The sequence below is a fragment of the Choristoneura fumiferana genome, chromosome Z (genome assembly GCF_025370935.1).
Source record: "Choristoneura fumiferana chromosome Z, NRCan_CFum_1, whole genome shotgun sequence".
Classification (NCBI taxonomy): Eukaryota; Metazoa; Arthropoda; class Insecta; order Lepidoptera; family Tortricidae; genus Choristoneura; species Choristoneura fumiferana.
Window position 1 is genome coordinate 36685990 of NC_133472.1, and position 20905 is coordinate 36706894.

At 34.7% G+C, this 20905-nt stretch overlaps 1 protein-coding gene and 1 long non-coding RNA gene across 2 annotated transcripts in view; one reads left to right on the plus strand and one right to left on the minus strand.

The window, feature by feature from the left end:
- The window catches only part of LOC141436198 (glutamate receptor 1-like), a gene marked incomplete in the record, with an annotated part of 178800 nt that overhangs the window by 101007 nt on the left and 56888 nt on the right, over positions 1-20905 (plus strand). The window contains 2 exon segments of the mRNA XM_074099087.1: positions 8155-8282; positions 10980-11109. Of these exon segments, the coding sequence (XP_073955188.1) occupies positions 8155-8282; positions 10980-11109 (258 nt within the window).
- LOC141436210 (uncharacterized) overlaps positions 1-20905 on the minus strand; it is a 144239-nt gene that overhangs the window by 57508 nt on the left and 65826 nt on the right. The gene's annotated exons all lie outside the window — the stretch shown is intronic.

Here is a 20905-nt window from a genome sequence, read left to right on the forward strand (position 1 = left end):
TGTCGTGATACCGCCGACGGCAGCCGCGGCGGTGACTCACCTTTACTACCAGAGCGCTGCGGTAATCCTGGTGCTGCACTTTTGCCTCCAGTGTAATCTGAAATCGATAATATGGCTCTCCCGTGCGGCTATCCCGAGCCAGTCATTGCCAGAGATCCTTAAATTCAAATCTGCAATAGCTTCCTCGCTGCTAACGAGGCGAATGCATTATTAATTATTTAGTGTGAACTACGAGTTATCGGAAAGCATAAAAGCATTAACCAACGTGGTTTTGTATCTTAATAATTTCTAAATCAGGAGTTAGACGAACGGAGAGATGATTGAAACGATAAACAGAAACAAATCGCGTAGGTAGGTAATCAACAACTGGACCAGATACAACTACAAGGTAACACTCATCCACACGGTCATCATAAACACAAACCTTGAAATTGGGATGCACCAAAAAAAAAAATAACCTATAGTTTTTATTTTATTTTTGGAAAGAATAGGATATTTTAAGATACGAATAGAAGTATTTGATTCTACATACAATGCATGGTGGCAACACGATGAGCTGATGCTGCAGCCAAGATATCCAACACACTAGTACACTTAAAATAAAACAGTTTAAAAAACATGAAATATTTTTTTTTAATTAAAAAATTTAAAACCCCCGACACAAAAATACGCCAGCAAAAACATAAAACAACACCCAAAAAAAAAGCGTCGTCGGTGTCGGGGGACCGCTAAGGTTAATACTTTAAAAAATACAACATATGTACTTTAGTTTCCTGTGATAGCATATCTATATTAAAGGTATTATGTGCTTTAAATGTAGGTGATGCTGAGAGACAAAAAATCGCAAATTTAAATATTTAATTTAAAAAAAATCGAAAAATGTTAGGGTTAGGCTTAGATTACTACTGAAGGCTTCGCGGATTAACGGAAAAATGGGCGCCCAGCCCCAGCTATACATACAAAGTCTCTGATTTTTTTGTTCTATTTAGATTGAAATAAAATTTCATAATCGGTAGAGCTGGATTCCGTTATAAATAAGTATCTTTGTAATCAGCATTACCTATTCATTTAATTTATCATCATTTTCCTTCAGTTCCCGATATAAAAAATGGATATGTTTGCGCGTAGAGGCGCAAAATTAGCATTCAGCCCAAGTATGCGAGTCTTAAACAAAAAAATGAAAATACTTATTGAACTTTAACCTACGGTGAGTACCGAACCGACAGTTTAGAATCGGTAAAGTATCTTAAAGTATATGAGACGCCCCGTGATGCTGAGCAGACGTGATCGGCATCCCATCTCGCTCCCTCCGGACCGACCAACCGATATTTGCTTTTTTTATTACGACATCCATATTTCAACACGAATACCCCCAACAATATTTGGAAGCAGTGAGCACTAATGCGTGCGTGGAAGGAAAGATGATAAGCTATAACTTGCGGGAGATATTGAAACTTACAAATTAATTGATAACTTGTTTTGTTACCATTTTGTGTGATGCATGTGCGTTTACTATTGACAAATAAACATGCCTTTTGCTATTTGGTAGCAAATAAATAAATGATATTAAAAAATTAATGATATCGTAAGGATTCGCGACCACCTCCCGTTTGTTTTACCTTAGATAACTCAACTTGCTAATTAAACTTCTTCTGACTGTTTCCTCGTTTAAGTGTCGTTAGCTTACACTTTCAATGGATAATGTAAACGCAAATGTGGTATAATGTCTCCTATTAGGTGGCAATAAGTAGATAATAGTTTCGTAAAAATCAATGTAAGGTACGTGGCGGATTCAACAACTTCAAACTCTTTGTTATCAGGACTCAACAGTTAAGTAATTGATGAACAGGTAGTAAGTTGTATTAAAAAAATAAAAATGGAAGCTATTAAGCTATCATGAAAAACTTTCAAGGCGAATGGATTAATAATACGTATTGGCTACACCATTATAACTCTCGAATTAGTTTCGAGTTAAGCACGCCCCAGGTACAGCGCGTAAGCCTTTCAAAGTGTTTTGGCCTTGGTTGCTGATCCTTATTCAGTGAACTCTGTACCTGTTACGCAATACAAGGTGTTAATTAATAAATAACTGAAAACTGAATAACTCAGACACCGCAAAAATATTTTTTTTTTCATTTTATGTCAATTGATTGCATTTATGTTTGAATACCATCATTATTTTAAAAGATATTCGTCAGTTTTCCTAAGTCAGTAATTCTACTTCATTTCTAACTCTACACACTTATAATTTGTATTTTGTCAGTTACGCTTTGACGTTTTTAAAAGAAAATCACACATTGACAGCAAAACGGTCAGAATAGTACCTATACAACCTCGCTGAAACATTTAATTGGCGCATGTTGCAGTCGTAACTTTTAGACTGGGCGCTATAAAAAAAAGATTTTAAAACACAAACACAACCTAATTTAAAATATAGTGTAATCGATTCTACCTACTCTCGATTCTGAAAAAAATACTTTCTGGTTTCCAGTTATTTAATTAACACCTTGTATATGAGAGAACTGCTAAACCCCAGATAAGACAAAGTCCTGTTCTGATTTTAGAATTAGAAGGTATTGTTGATCCACCAAAACCACAATATTGTTGATCCAAGTAACACATACTAGTTTCATTGAATCCAGTAAGTTTGCTGGAGAACCCTTATTTTCTTAATATTATTCCCGAGCTTGTCAACTAAGAAATACACCCATATTATCAACTAAAGTTGTATGTACCCGACGAACTTGATTTATGAGCTCGCACCAATAAATAACCCATAACACCTATAATGAGTATTCGGTCTAGTATATAACTCGATAATTTTGGCTCGACTCACATCGCTATTCAAAACATGGCTATGATCGGTATGCGTTAAACAGCAAGCTGTATAAATCACAAGCGCTTTGCTAATATCCAGTTTATCTCGAGCCCGTATCAGCGCAATTTCGCACTGAATATTCGAGTCTAGTATTGTCGAATTAGTATGCAACACCGTTCTTGTTAGAATAATCCTAAACAATACTATACAGTGTGTAGCCGCACTAAGTGGTGGGGAATCCTTACCGGACGACGTTAGGGCACTATAGCGGAATGAATTACTGCTTATTATGTACTAACCTAACCGCAGAAGAGCGAGTTCATTATATTTTATTGAGTTAGAATTTTTTATGATTTTAATTTAAGTAGTACCAGCTCACCGCTCCTTTTCTATTTGATTAAATTAAGTAGGTTGATTGCGCATAAAATACGAGTAAGCGATTCAATCTCGACTTCAGTTAACATCTCAAGCGCGTTAGAGTAACTAACCATTCGCACCTTTAAAATTAAACTGAAACAATTCGAAATATTCACAGTTTTCAAATGAGAAAATTTCGAATTATTTCATTTTAATTTTTGTTAAGAGTTGTAACAGATTTTGTGATTAACATTTGACCATAATACTACATGGGACGATTGACTCCAATTGATCTAGTCCCGAACCAAGCAAAGCTCATATACTATAGGTATACGATAACAATAAACATAATTATTTAGATAAAGTAGCTGTTGCCCACAACTTCGTTTTCGAGGAGTTCGTTTTGTTAACAACTAATTTCTCTCTCGGGGAAAAATTTTTTTTCGGGATAAAGGCGTTAAAGCGGAACAAACAAACTACTTTTGCATTTATAATGTTACTAAGGGAACATAAGTACCCGGATAGATATTTATTTAACATCCAGCACTCCACCAAAAACATACGTATTTTTCATAAAATACTACTCGACCTGCGACCTCAAGCATCGTAGTCATATTAGGTTCTCTTACCTGTAGGCTATCCATCCAGTCATTAAAAACTCAAAGATTTATAATTATTATGAATGTGAATGTTAATATATTCCATCTTATTTAAAATTTTGAGTAAATAATAATTGCCTTGTTTATAAATTTAAGGAAGTTTAACTTAAAATAGTTTTTAACCCCCGACGCAAAAAGAGGGGTGTTATAAGTTTGACCGCTATGTTTGTCTGTGTGTCTGTCTGTGGCACCGTAGCTCTTAAACGGGTGGACCGATTTGAATGCGGTTTTTTTTATTTAAAAGCTGGTTTTCTAGCGATGGATCTTAGACATGTTTTATCAAAATCGGTTCAGCCTCTTCAAGATCATCAGCTCTTTTGTTCGCTGCGGTAGGAATCTTAGAAGCATAATGGGTATTTACTTTACTTTCAAACATATTTGGGACCTAAAATTTGAAACACCCATGTATACTATATTACTATGCAAGATTATGGAATTCTCGGCCTGATGCTGCTCTTGATAAAACTATAGCAGATATATCGTGTTTGGATTCGTTTTGATCAGTATTTGATACTACATACAATGCAATGGTGGCAACAGGATGAGCTGATGCTGCAGCCGGGATATCCAGCACACTAGTACACTTTAAAAAAAATATAAGTATACCCGTTTGAAAAACATGAAATAAAAAACTTAAATTAAAAATTAAAAAAAAACCCCGACACTAAAAAACACCAGCAAAAATAAAAAACGACCGAAAAAAAACGCCGACAAAAAAACACCGCCAAAAAAGACAACTAAAAAGTAAAAAATAATTATACACTGTTGCCCGCGACTTCATCTGAGAAGAATTCGTTTATCCCTATCCCGCGGGGACTATGCTGATTTCCCGCAAAATTAGCCTAAGTTAATTTAGTAGGTATAATTACTAGTAATATTTTTTTTAACTAAGCGTCGTCAGTGTTGGGGGACCGCTAAGGTTAATACTTTAAAAAATACATTATCTGTACTTTATTTTCTTGTTTTTTATTTTCTTGATTTTGATTCGGTAGCTGAAGTACGATTTTAATCATTTTATATACTGGATAAGGAATCCAACAAATTACTCTGCGCAACCTTTATTCCGTTTACGGTAAAACAATAAATCGCAATTAAATTAAAAATTCTTGTTTAGTGGGAAAATTTCGCTTTCAGAACAATTGCCTTTTTCGCGCATCAACAAATTGTTCTGTTTGAATCGAATGATTAGTCGAGATAATATTGTTTATATTATTTTATTAAAACTGTACTTAGTACAGTCTAGTGTAAAAATATGCACTTATTCAAAGTTTCAAAAATATGTACCACAGACTTATTCCGACGCAATAAGGCCGTAGTAACATATATTTGAGTGGTTCGAATAGATACTTATATTTGCACTTGATTGTACATTGTTGTAGAGGCTGGAAAATAAGCAATAGATGAACGAGTTAGTTTGAAGGCCGACCAGACTCGATAATACGAGTTCATCTATTGGACTTTTAGGCCGAGACTATACATTGTGCTTTTCACGACGATTGGGAGAAAATAAAAAACATTTATCACAAAACAAACAATAAGTAAGAACTCAAAGACTGCGTTGCTCCCGTCGTGTGACAGTCTTTATCGCCCCGGATAATGCCGATATGAAAATGTACATGCCCATAAAAACTCGTCAGTTTGACACGAGTTTTTTTGGGCGTATACACGAATAATCGGGTCGGTATTTCCATGTCGATATTATCCGGGCCGGTAAATAGTGTCACCCCTCCCGCCGATCTTAGTATTTATTTTGTGATTTTTTTAAAACTACTCCGTTCTTAGTGGCCAATACCCAACCACATATTTAAAAAATAAAGAAGTAATTCTCGTCATGTCCGACCTGCTGCGATGCTATGGCGTTTTTTCATACTTAATAGTTATTTGTGCAACAAGAGAGCAAAGCTGTTTTTTGTTTCGAGTGTTGATTTTGAATCCCGAATAAGCGAAGGATTCTATAATTAAATCACGAGCGTTAGCGAGTGATTCTAGGTTAGAATCCTGAGAGCAGCAAGGGATTCAAACACACGAGATGAAAATAAACCTTGGTCTCGTGTGACACATACAAATTTTCACCTCAGCAGCGAGAACATAATTTAAATGTAACATAAGAATAAAACCACATAAACCTACCTGTTTACAAAACAAACACAATTTTTTTAAATAAAATCCGATTATTAAGAAACCAATATGATAATCATATTTAAAACCCTTACTCAAAAATGATACGTACCTACAGTCGCGATTACATCTTTAAAAAGTCACCAGAAAGTTAAGAATGCCAAACATTGTTGAAAAACGGTAAGTAGAGAGGTTTTGAAATCGGAACGAAAAAGTGTCCAGTAGGTACAATACAAATCTCATACTCATAACATGCATTGTAATTTGAACTTAGAACTTCTTGTAAATATGTCGTAGGTACTTATTTTTTAATACTGCATAAAGCCTCATCTTTGGGTCATTAAAAAGGTTGAACAATAAACGTATAATTTATTATAAATGTTATTAAACCTTTAAATATGTTTTTTTTTTCAAGATTACATAAACATAAATAGATTTGAAACAAATTCATTCAATTTGACAAATATTTATTCCAACTGTAGAGGCAGTATACATACATTTTTTTTTTATGGTTTAGGGGGAAAACGAGCAGGCGGATCGCCTGATGGTAAGCGATTACCGTCGCCCATGGACACCTGCAACACCAGAAGAGTCACAAGTGGGTTCACATTCTTTTATAAAAACAAAAACAAGAGAAGCGGCTGGGTGGGAAAATTTTCATTTTGGAAATATTTCGTTGTCATGTAATTTATTAGGTATATTTTTAATACCATAAATTTAATTTAAGATTGTCCAAATCAACACATTTGGTCCTATCCCTCGCTTTTTTTCGTGTTGAAGTAAAAGTGTCAGATCAAAGTGAAGTTGAAATATTTGGTATTCAGTGAGTAGACCTAACGCTGTCTTCAGCATTTAAAAAAATAATAATTAAAAGTTACTTTGTCTCACGGAGTGATAGCAAAACCTGCCTGTTTGACGTGCTTAGGTGAAAAACAAATTAAAGCATATTGTGCATATTATGCGTTTAAGAAAAAAAAACCTCATAAAAGTCATGAATGACGCATTCTCATTGGTCAATTTAGTTTCACATGCAGCAGAAGATTACTTTTGATTGGTCCGATTGTCGTTTCAGCACGCAGGGTATGAAGTTCTGAAATATATTCTAAAAAGTTGTACCGTAAACCGGGGTTAGTTAAGGAAATTTTGGGGCTACTTTGACAGATTTGATAGTTATAAAAACGCAAATATTCTCGATTGAGAAAATGAAGTAAAAAGTTGTGTAATTTATAAAGGTAGGTTTTTCACTGCCACCGATGGTTTATAAAAATAAGGTCATGGCGTAGAAACAGTTTTCCAAACTAGCCTCTGCATTTTAAAGTTACTTCGTTTTACGTATCGTACTATAAAATACATATATTGATACGACCTGTTACCCTAATGTGTTACATTGTTGTCGTGTTTTGCGAGCCATTAATGTCTGCTGTTAAATGTACATATATAGTCAGTTTTGGATACTGGATTTTGGGTATATATATGGCCGCATTTTGAGCCGTGTCGTGAAAAAATGATTTTATCTATGCAATGTTATACCATAATTGTTCAGTACGTAAGTGTACCAAATAGTTACTACCCTGATAAAAGGCTTAACAGTTCAATATTAAACCTTGTCGTGCGTGTGTGGTACTCTTTTACGTCAAAACCGCCGTTTTGGATGACGGAAACGGATTTGGATGAAATTTGGTAAGTATGTAGCTATCTGGATGTTTGGAATAACGCAGTTTTTATCGAGATATTCCCAGCGGACTGCGGTGAAATCCTGATATTATCCGACCAAGATAGGATTTTTTGTTTTTTTTAACTCGTGAACTTTGGCAAAATCTCGGAACTTCATTTTGAGCTAGAGACTTCCTCACTTTTCTGAGAATTCTTCTTGCTTTGATACGCAGGCACGTAAGTTGGCCAATCGAGGTTCTGTACTTACCTTACTCGATTTGACGCGAAAAAAAGAAAAAACTGTTATAGTTAAGTGTATATCACTTGAGAGTCCGTTTTACTTTACGTCGTTTTACGTCGGGTCTTAAATGTACTCTCGATTATTAATCTGCGCCTCACTACTTTTTTTAATAATCTACAATGTTTTTTACGTCAGAATCAGATTCAAATCCACGACCCGTTGATTAAACAGCCTAGCTTAAATAACTAGATTACCACGGCAAGCTAGAAGTCTTAACACAATCTAATTTGTTTTATTTCTTGACGCAGTATGCAACCAGTTCGCTCGTGGCGTGTTTGCCATGCTGGGTGCTGTCACTCCGGACTCCTTCGACACACTGCATTCCTACACCAACACCTTCCAGATGCCATTTGTAACGCCTTGGTTCCCGGAAAAGGTAAGCTAACCAGAAGGTGATTCAGTACCTATTTCACGTTCATTGGCTTTATGCCGCAGTGCAAACCATTGTCGAAAGCGAAACAATAAATGGGCATCATAATTCCTCAGACTACTAATAAATTCATAATTAAAATATCGTAATGTTTCGAAGTCCTATAATTTGAAGAAAATAGCCGTTCAAGTTGAAAGTACTTTACTATCAATGGAGAAAATTAACAACGCGAGATGGTCGCCCGTCAGTCGTTAGACGTTAAGTTTTTTTTTTGCTGTATAACAGTATATAGGTGCGATTAACTTAAAAAAAAAACAAAAGTGTTTTAACACGAATAAACTAGAATATCATAGAGTTTTTTGACGTCAATATGCTCTATAACTAGATAAAATAACGGTAGGTACAATTCAAATTATATTACACTAATTAAATTAATTATTTGGACACGTTTAATGTTAAGGTAAAATACCTTTATTATAAAATTGTTGTTGTTATACGAAGTATCCAGTAACAGATTGTTCGAATTATGAGTACCTTTTTAATACAATTATTTCTGCCGTTTGCTTTTTTGGAATTATGAATTTGTTTTGCTTTTACTTCTATCATGCATTAATTATTTATTAATCATAATCAGTTATTCTTTATCATGGAAATCAATATTGTAAAATAGCGTAGTATACTTACCTACAATACAATAGAATGATTCTTTATTGTACACCAGAAATAGTAAGCGATATTAAACTATTTTGAATTTTGACAGGAGATGAATAGGTACGATACGGGTTAAATACGAAAAATAGAAGTGGAAGTAAGACGAGGATGTTATCATTAAAAAACAAAAACACTTTTTAAGATCTGCACCTAAGTATTTAAAATGCTTTGACTTTTCTTATAAATGTACAACCAATATACACGTAAGAAGAAGGTATAACATGAAGAGACTAGACAGATATATACCGTAAGGTCGGGGTACTTTGGCCCTGAAGGGTAACTTTGGCCCATGGGATTAACTCAGTCATGGTTTTATTATTGCTATAAGAATATGGCTCTTTGCCATGTGGTTGGTGTTAATTGATCGATCACATTTTTATGTTTTTAATTAACGTTTTATTTTAAGTTTTTATATGGTTTTTATGTGGGCCAAAGTATCCCTCCAATGGGTCGACCCCGACCTTACGGTATATATATATATATAGAATATAAAAACATAAATGTACCGTAAAAAAACAAGTATTAGAAACATTTTTTTCTATGAACAAACGCAAACAAAATACAAACAAAATTTATTAATTTAAATATGATCTTGTTATTAACAAATCCAAGCATTAAGTAGCAGGTATGGCAGAACACTACGCAGCGCTTCTGTTTGCGACAGAGCCCGAAAAATACATTATTTTAAATGTAACCATCTTTACCTGTTACTTTAAATGAATGGAAAATGTAAATGTTATTATACTTTTGTCTCCGCTCCTCCTCGCGGCTTTTTGACGTATTTTTTATCAGTCCCTCGTGGAATCTAGTTTTAAGGAGGGAATAAAACCAACATTGATCTTTAAAAAATTATTTTATTTAGTAACTGAAAAGTCAGCGTTTTACATTTGCGCCACAGCAATAATGGAATTAAGAGCCAAGGGTCGAGGAAAATTTTTATATCATTTACAAAGTCTGCAACTATATTCTAGTTCAGGAACACTTAAAAGGTGCATTTGTTACTATTATTATTATATTTAAAAACGAAATAAGCTTTATGTGTTCCAGGACACAGAAAACACCATCTTACTATATTTTCAATTTCATCCATAAACAGAAGGTACTGTAATATAACTAGTGGTCTAAGGACACTTAAGGTGCTCGTAGACCCCTAGACAAGCTGACATAAATTAAACAACTTAGAATTTGCATTGAAATAAAAGTTAATGAACATTAAAAACTGTATATCGAGAAAAACAAACACTCAGAGCATATAAAAACATCGGGAGATATATAAATAAATATTATAAAATGTAATGTTAGTAGGGTTTAGAAGCATTAGGGATTTAGAAGGTTAAAAATAAATAGTTATTCAGGTCGAATTGGTACTTAAAAGTACATAAGAGCGCTTGTGGCAAGCCTCGTTTTGGAATTTTGTAAAACACATATGTAACAATACAGAAGGTACTCAAACAGTACTGCAAAACATACGCAAATTATTCGCATCAAGTCTTTTTAAAATGATAAAACTAGTACCTAAATTTTCATGATCATGAGAACTTTTAGTAACTAGCCTACAACTTAAGGAAAAAAATATAGTCACACTATGGGAGTTACTAAGCACCTTGAATTAGAATGGAATAAACTAGAAATAAACGACCAGCTCCACTTCCAAAATATGAGGGCAAAATAAGTGGCATTACTGTATTGAAGAAACGGCACTGGTGATTTTTCTTAGTAAAAATTGCAGCAACAAGATATATGGTTAACGCTCGACAACGTGTGATCAAAGAATGGGCTCAAAACAAAACGCCTACCGAACTATCAAATCCCAGAAGAAAAAGTTATAATTCCAAATACGTAGCATAATAGCGATAACAGCCAGGACAAAACCGGCCAGTAAAAACGCCCGAAAATCGACCAAAAAGTTTGCACCTGAAACACACATGTAGCGTTGTAATGCTGCAGTAGGTACCTACATTTGATTATGTTGAGTCGTGTTTTTTGTCACAGGTGATTCCTCCGTCGTCTGGGCTCATAGACTACGCCGTCAGCATGCGGCCCGATTATCACCGCGCGGTCATCGATACCATCACATATTACGGCTGGAAACATGTCATCTACATATACGACTCGCATGACGGTAAGCGTACGAGTATTTATAAAATTATTAATAAAGCACTTTGATGAATACCGGTTCATCCTGGTTCAGTGGGCTAGATGACGAAAATAATGAATATTGATAACTAATGTCGCTGCCGCAACAACCGTTAAATAAACAACGTAAAATATGTATTTATACATATTTATTAATTTTTAAATGTTTAATGTATGGTGTTTTATTGCTTATAATAAAAAAAAGTTTTCTTAATATTAGTATGTATCTACATCTAAGTATATAATTAAATTATATTTATCCGTTGCTTAGTACCCATAACACAAGCTTTGCTAAGCTTACTTTAGGACTAGGTCAATTGGTGTGAGTTGTCCCGTGATATTTATTTTATAAACAACAGCAGATGTTGCTTCTTATCAGTTTTTTAGGAATATTTATTTTATTCCGATTTATTTACTAAATTCATTCGTGTACCTATCCTAACATTTACTGACAACAAATATCAATCGTGAATTCCACCTGATAAAGCTACTTAGTTGTAAAACGTTATTTAAAATTGAAAGTAAGATTTTCGTAAGACAAATATTTTATTTAAAGGAGTATTTTCTTTCTCATTAATATTCCTAACTGTGAAAAATGTTAAAATGGGTAAAGGTTACGCCTTTATTTCTGAGGGAACGAAAAGAAATTTCAGAAGTAGCCGCGTCCGGAATGTTAATTCTGGGAGACTGGTCTCAATATTTCCAAGTCTCTTCAGCGAATAATGAGTGCAGTCATTACTATAATGAGTTTATTCTGTATTCGCGTCGCGCATTGCTGATTGAACCATTCATTAACGAGTTTGGATGGTTCTGTGCATACTAAAGGTTTTGGGAAGGTACCTACTAGGTAATTTATGGAGTAAGATCGTTCCGAAGTAAATTTATTTTAAAACATTTATCCGCGAATTCGACTATGAGACTAAAATAAACTGAGTAATTTCATACGGAAAGCATTCTGTTAGGAGCGCTAGCAACGTGAATGCTTCAAACGAACGGTGAAAGGAGAGAAAACCCTTTCCACAGAGATACATTGAGTAAGCTAGGTAAGCAGAACAAAAAACGTTTTAAATGGCAAGTATTTTCACTGCTGCAGCAGACTTTTTACAACTATATAGAAAATAATATCCGGACACGCTTAATTCGAGAGATAAAATCAGAAATGAAATGGGACCATTGCGTTTGTTGCAATCCATTAGCTAATTCGGGCATATATCCGCTTAATTTATGAAAGACTAGCTGATGTCCGGGATTCCGTCCGCGTCGAATACCTACGTTTATCGCTATCCCGCAGCAACTATGCAATGTTCCGGGATAAAGACTGCTATGTTCTTCCCAGAACTCAAGCTATCTGTTAACCAATGGTCCATGTCGACTCATATTGTCGCAATTCATAATGTATTGTTTATCTTAACTCTTTTTTCTCTGCATCCATAAATTGTCCAGAATTGTTATAAAACAAATCTTACGTAACTAATAGCGTTCTATAAGATAACCATTTAATTATTTATAAAAAATATACGTATGGTTTCGACGGGAAAAATTATGAATAACAAAAATTATGACAAACATTACATTATGACTTGCGAAAATTATGAGAGTAGATGCGCACCGGCAAACCGAATTTCAACTAAAGCGGTTCAGCGGTTTAGACGTGAAAAGATAACAAAAAAACAAACAGACTTACAAACTTTTACATTTACAACATTAGTGATACTGTCAATGAAATATGTACAGTCGAGTTCATTAATATATGAGCATAACCAAGGCTTCAAATATCAAATGTACATGGAAGGGTACTTACATATCTGAACAGATTCATCAATCAAACACATACACACACATATACACATGTGACCTGTCATATTAATCTGAGCTAGCCTTTCAGTAATATCTACACAACTAAAAACTCATGAATATATGTACAAATATTTTTCAAAATTATTAAACCTAATGAAAGTACATAAAAATCTACGCAATGGTTTTTTCAAATATTTAGAAATAAGTACTTAGTGGTACAAAAATATCTGTGCAACTGCTATATCCGAACAAATATAAAACTTCGAATTATGAAAAATGACAATCACCGAAAAGAGTACCGTACTGTCAAATGATACATTTGTCTCTTTCATTTTGAGTGTGACGTCATAGAAGTGTCACTAGTGTTTGCTTGCGGCTTGTTAACCATTTTTGCTACTTTCAATTTACAATCGACTTATAGAGGTTTATTTGTTATCAACATTTATGACTGGCTATTACTATTTTCTAAATGATACGTTCAAGATACGTTATTCTTGAGTTAAGTCATTTTCTATTGTCAATCACAATCACATACAATTTTGTGATTCAGTTGCGCGCATTGAATTATTTTTATACATGTATTAAAATGTACAGTATATTGGAGCATATAAAACACAAAATAGTTATGATGCATGTGGATGTTATTGGCGTATCAGATATTGCTGAAGAATTGGGCGTAATGGTAAGTTCAATATTTCATTTGGTAGTACCCTGGCTACGAAGCTGACGCCTTGGGTTCTAATCCGGGTAAAGCTTTTTGGATGTCTTTAAATGTTTTGTATCTCTTTACGTATTTGTTTCGTTATCTATAGTATGCATAACTTACACATCATTATACATACATTCCTTTTGTTGCAGAAGAACACAGTTTACTTGTGGGTAAAACGGTGGGTTGAAGAAGGTGACATAAAACCTCATGCGTCTAAAGGCCACATGCCACACAAATGCCCAGGAATAGGGAGTTAGATGACCGCGTGAAGCAACTGACTGTTTTAGCGACTGCCCGATAGTGTCGAACATGATGTATGCAGGCGGTAGGACCTTGTGTAAGGTCCGCCCGGATTGCTACCACCATCTTGCTCGCTAATTCTGCCGTGAAGCAACTGTGCTTGCACTGTTGTGTTTCGGCATGGAGAGTAAGTAAGACAGCCGGTGAAATTACTGGCACGTGAGGTATCCCATCTTAGGCCTCTAGGTTGGCAACGCGTCAGCAATACCCCTGGTGTTGCAGATGTTTATGGGCGGTGGTGATCTCTTACGATCAGGAGACCCACTTGCTCGTTTGCCATCCAGTCGAATAACAAAAAATGATTTTTTTTTATTTTAATTTAAATTTATATTAAACACTAGCTTTTATCCGCGGCTTCGCACGCGTAAACTATTCGCTCTGGTAGTTGCAATTGAAATTTTCGGGATTTTACAAAATTCCCCTGGAAATTTCCGAAATTTATATCGTGGTCTTCATTGAGGTTGTGTTGTGAATTACTGTACAAAATTCAAGACTCTAAGCCCAGTGCTAAATTTCAATTTTTTTCCCTATCCAAATTCAAATTCAAATCATTTATTCAGTAAATAGGCCGCAATGGGCACTTTTACACGTCATTTTTTAAAATACCAGCGCTTTCGGAAAGACCATCATTGCCAAGAAGAATGCGCCGCAAGAAGCTTGGCAGAAATTCATTTTTTCAAAATAAAATAATTACAAATAAAATACTTAAAAAGTACAGTAAGTATACAGTTAAAGAAAAAATTACAAAATAATAATAATAATAATAATAATACACGGATGTATGGGGTCCCTTAGTTACAAAACTATCCCGTGGAAATATCGGGATAAAAAGTAGCGTATGTGTTATTCCAGACGTCCGGCTACCTACATACCAAATTTCATGCCTCTAAGCCCAGCGGTTGTTATTTCGAGATTTTATCCCTATTCCGTGGGAATATCGGAATAAAAAGTAGCCTATGTGTTATTCCAGAGGTCCAGCTACCTACATACCAAATTTCATGGCTCTAAGCCCAGTGGTTGTTATTTCGAGATTTTATCCCTAGTTATCCCGTGAGAATATCGGGTCAAAAAGTTGCCTATGTGTTATTCCAGACATCCAACTACCTACACACCAAATTTCATGACTCTAAGCCCAGCGGTTATTATTTCGAGATTTTATTCCTATCCCGTAGGAATATCGGTATAAATAGTAGTCTATGTGTTATTTCAGAGGTTCAGCTACCTATACATTAAATTTAATAGCTCTAAGCCCAGCGGTTGTTATTTCAAGATCTTATCCCTAGGTATCCCGTGGGAATATCGAGTCATAAAGTTGCCTATGTGTTATTCCAGACGTCCAACTACCTACATAACAAATTTCATGACTCTAAGCCCAGCGGTTGTTATTTCGAGATTTTATCCCTATCCCGTGGGAATATCGGAATAAAAGTATCCTATGTTTTAATCCAGGTTATAAACTAACTTTCCGCCAAATTTCATCCAAATCCGTCCAGCCGTTTAAGCGTGAAGAAGTAGCAAACATACTCACTCACTCACTCACAAACTTTCACATTTATAATATTATTATTATAAATTTTTTTTTTTTAATTTATGACGCTGGAAGCAGTCTACACTTCCACTGAACGTAGATTATAGTTAGAGTTTAGTTTTGTAACTAAGGGACCCCATACATCCCTGTATTATTATTATTATTTTTTGTATTTTCTTTTATTTCATTGTATACTGTAGTTTTTAAGTATTTTATTTGTAATTATTTTATGTTGAAAAAATGACTTTCTGCCAAGTTTCTTGCGGCGCATTCTTCTTGGCAATGATGGTCTTTCCGAAAGCGCTGGTAGTTTTAAAAAATGACGTGTAAAAGTGCCCATTGCGGCCTATTTACTGAATAAATGATTTTGTTTTTTTTTGATTTTTGAATTTTTTTTTGAGTAGGATAAAAATACATGTTTTGTTTTATTTACGTAACTTCTTCGATTATTGCATTATTTTATTACGTTTTCGTCTCATAATTTCCATAATTTACTGATAATAAATTCAAATAGATGTTATGTCTACCTACACGAATTCGGAGCTTGTCGTGCTATTGCACGCACTTCATCCGTTTTATTTTGATAAGGCTCCGTTTCCACCCGAGATGTGCGAGGATTGTGTTTTTCATGAACTAATAGAAGCACTTCATTTACCTCGCCTCGCTCTGCTCAGCTGTTTCCACTAGCGATGTGCTGCTGAGCGGAGCGAGACTAGGTAAATGAAGAGTTTTTATTGGTTCATGAAAAACACATTCCTCGAAACACATCGCTGGTGGAAACAGAGCCTAAGTAGGCTAGCCTTTAGGGAACCAGATGATTTATTCGTTTATTCAGTTTTATTAATATATTTATGAACTTCTACACTGGTTCACATAAAATTGGAACACGTTAGTATGGTGCTGATATTTTTGTACCACTTAGTGTTTATGTACTTTCAGTAGGTCAAATAATTTTGAAAATGCAGTTTTCCGTTGTGTAGATATTACTGAAAGGCTTGGTCAGATTAATATGACAGGTGACATGTGTAAATAAGTTTGATTGATGAATCTGCTCAGATATGTAAGTACCCTTCCATGTACATTTATATTTGAAACCTTGGTTATGCTCATATATTAATAAACTCAACACCTATGTGTCAAAGTGCGATATTCTCGTTACTTAGCCGCTTCCCGTTAAATTATGCGACATTCATCATTTAACGATAAAATAAAGAAATATCACTTTTGAACTTATTATATGATCTTTACTTCGTATCTATTACCAGCTGATAGAAGACAATTCGCTAAAACAAATGTACATGTATACTTGATTGTAGAAATCAATATGTCCTCGCGAAATGGACTTATCCGTGGCACGGAGTACGGATAGGGAGCCACGTGAAATTCATTTTATGAGTATGTCACGAGATCACCAAGCCAAGAGCACTTTGCTAAAGGAAAAGCCCATTTACATATAAAACGTGGTTTTAGAGTACACCTCACTGTTTATAGAATGTACCTTTTACTGCTAAACCTTTACGTGGAACGTATAATTGCGAAGGACCATTTATTTTAGTGCTTATTCTTAAAATGAAAGATATAGCGGGTCTAGGTTTGTGCAAATGAAAAAAAAAGTGAAATTACCGCCTTTGGTTAAGGACTCTCTCTATTTTTTCACCACTTTTTTTTCAAAGTTGCACCCTTGCGAAGCTGGCGCGGGTCATTTCTATTGTGAATTATTAAGTAAATTAGTAAACCTATAAAAAACTATAATTTTCTGGAAACTTAAGTCATAAATGTAGTTAAGTTTCTTATTACTTCTGAACCATTGTCTCCTCGAATTTAAAGGTTACTATAAAATGGTCGTACAACTTATCTTGAGGGCGGAGTGGAAATAAAAACGCAGAAAAGCTATAAAAAGCAAGTGCGGATGTCATAGCAGAGGGTGAGACGGAAAGTCGGATATGATGCAGATGCTAAGTAGCGGTGGATATAAAAGTACCGTAAGCATTACGTTAAGAAAGTACGCCACTAAAACGGTCCAAAATAAAGGAAGGCATTAGGATTCGTTCACCCCTTCGCTCTACTGGAAAAATAAATAAGCGGATGAAAGTACTAATAATTGACAAATTAGAACTTTGTATTAGTATTACTAATAACTGATCTGTGCGTGCCACTAGGCGTTTACGATAGAACAAATGAAATTATCAATGATTTTAAGAAATATAAATACAAGATTTTACATTACATTGAGTACGTTGGTGTTACTCTAAGCGGCTTCATTGTAGAGGCATCTTTAAGTACATTAAAGTAGCTCTGCGCTATCCAAAAGCGGAAATAAAGTAGAGATGGGAGTCTCGGAGAGAGAGCGGAACGAAAGATTGACCTGATACCCAAATAACACCCTCTTCAGACTGTCACATCAAACGCGATCTATCGAAGAAACTAATTTTAAAACCCATTTTGTTGGATTCTGATTTCACGGGGTTTCAAATATTACGAAATGTGGTTTTACATTTATATAACAAGAAATAGTTATTTGTGCAAGAAGAGAGCAAAGTCATTTTAAGAGATTTTTTTTGAGTAAGCGAAGGATTCTACAATTGAATCACGAGCGACAGTGAGTGATTCTAGGTTTGAATCCTGAGATCAGCGAGGGATTCAAACACACGAGATGCAAAAAAACTTTGGTCTCGTGTGACACATACAACTTTTCACCTGAGCAGCGAGAACATTTAAATTAAAGGTTAAAATAAAACCACATATATTTAGAAGACAAAAAATATCAAAAACTTTAAAATATAATCTGATTGTTAAGAAATAAATATAGTACTTCATCATATTTAAAACTTTTTTTAAAAATAATTCATACAGTCGCCATTACATCTTTAAAAAGTTCCTTCGCCATATTTTTTTCGCAGACGCCATATAGAAATATTATATACCCTATGTCACTCCGACAGTTATGACGAATCCAATGATACCTTATATGTTACAATCCGTCTAGCCGTTTAGGCTGCAGCGAGAACCAAAGAAATGGACATACATACCCACATACATACATACATACATACATACTTACATGCATACATACTTACATACATACATACTTACATACATACATACATACATACATACATACATACGCTCGAAAAACATAACCCTCCTTCGGGCAGTCGGGTAAAAATACGAAATCCTCAGAAAAATATTACTTATTTTTTTCGTAATGGCTACGGAACCCTATTTTGGGCGTGTCCGACACGCTCTTGGCCGGTTTTAGTTTATATTTGAGAAAAGCACCGTACAAGCTTCGAACAATAAGTGCTATTATACTAAATCCCTTTACTAATGCACTCTAAACTTAATATTACAGATGTTTTGTCATTATGTGTATCCAAACGTTTGTTTGTTTCTTTTTAGGCCTACAGAATTTGAAAATCGAACTTAGTATCGATTTGATTCTGTCTCTCGCTTTTTTATATTGAAGTGAAAGTGACATATCGAAGTCAAGTTCAAATATTTGGAATTCAGTGAGTGAAACCAGCACTGTCCTCAGCATTTAAAAAAAAGAAGCTACTTTGTCTCACGGAGTGAGCGAAATGCGATTTTGCTCACTGATTTTTCATAATAAAACCTGCCTGTTTGAGCTGCTGAGGTGAAATATTGTTTCGTGTTCATTAATAATCGATGTTTCTTGTTATTATCTGTGTAGCATTTAATTATACTTTTAACTATCAGCTTGCCCAAGACATTGCCTTAGTGAAATTCGTTTATCGCTATCTATTGGTACTCGTAACTAAGCGATTTTCCGGCATTAAAACTTAAGGTAATAAACATACACACATTCACAAATTGTCGCGTTTATAATTCGGACTAATAATATAGGTAGGAGTTCTCGTCCGTGACCTCAGAAAAGGGAAAATATTCTAATTCGTCTGTTTAGTTATTACACTTCCAAGAATGGCCATATTACGTATTATTATAGGTATATTACAATTCGAAAGTTAAGTATAAACTCCTCGTCTTTTGAAACTAAACGATAAATCTCGAACCGAAAGCACACGAAGTTAGTGACGACGTTGTACAAATATGACTTTATTGTCAAAGGTCTTTGAAAAAGGGTTCTGAAACTTCAAGTATTTTGCCTGCTTCGATAGGTTTCAACTATCTACTTACAAATGTGTCGAGTGCTACATATTGCAGAAATCCAGCATTTTCTCATGCATGTCATGCATATGCATCTCAATGCGACTTGTTTACACTGAACTATTTTTAGTTTAGTGTTTTTATTTTACAAGCTTTTATTTTTGTTTATTTAATTTAAGTTTAATTTTGCCGAAGCATTACCTTGTGTGGAAACTGCTTTACTTATCTACCCACATATTTATGTAGAACTATAAATTCAATATTGTAAATATTCCTAGCTTTATTGTGAACCAATTAGTTTTCTATGCCAACATAGAGTTATATCATAGTAAATAATTTTATCTGTCTATATAACAATGCTTATCAAATGTCATAAATGTTATGAAGACAAAGTTCTGTTGTAACCAAGTAATCAAATTGTTACTTTGTTTTTTTTTGGTTTGGAATAAAATCAATTTTACTACATGGCACTTTGATGATAGGCAAGAACTTAAACTTGATTGATTATTGCTTTGCCAACAGAGTTTTACAAGTTTAGCAAATTTGAAGACAATCGTTGGCATCGTTGTATTGAAACTAGGTAAAATTGAGTTACTTACAATATTTGATTACGTCGTTACTTTGTTTGTTACTCGCAAATGGGTGTGATAAAACCAGAAATTGACTATCTTTTCTGTTTTACATCTTTTGCATGTGCATAAAGTCAATATATTTAAATTAAATATAGACGTGTAATTTAGCTACTACATGCGAGACGTTAGCGCGCACGGGTAATAACGCCGCGGGGCACTACGGATTGACCGTTAAACAACTTTTATGTTGCAATATAAGTAATATTGTACTAAATGCTACTGAGTTAAATTGTGCTTTTATGATTTAAGTTACCTACTTTTTATTTTTATAAGAAGTTCCGCGGAAACTACACTTTCCTGGTATAAGGCTGCGGCTCTACTGAGGCAGAAGCGAGTGGAGCGGAGGGCGCTTTCCACTCCGCTCATCTCTGCCTCAGTGTAGCCGCAGCCTAAAAGTTTTTTCTAAGTCGCTATACTCATGAAAGAGTGGCCGTGGTCGTCGGTTGAGGATCACTAGTGATTTTTTATGAAATATTTTCCCCTTGCCTTCCATACCGCAGAGCTGGAGTCTGGAGGTCGTACTTAGTTGGCAATAGAAAATGCTACAGTACCTACTGCCCATTCTCACATCACCCCCACCCGTAGCCGCCTTTTACGACACCCACGCAAAAAGATAAATAGTTCCGTCTTATTAGTAAAAACTGGCACGGCACGGACTCTCACATAGAATAAAAGTAGCCTATGTTAATTT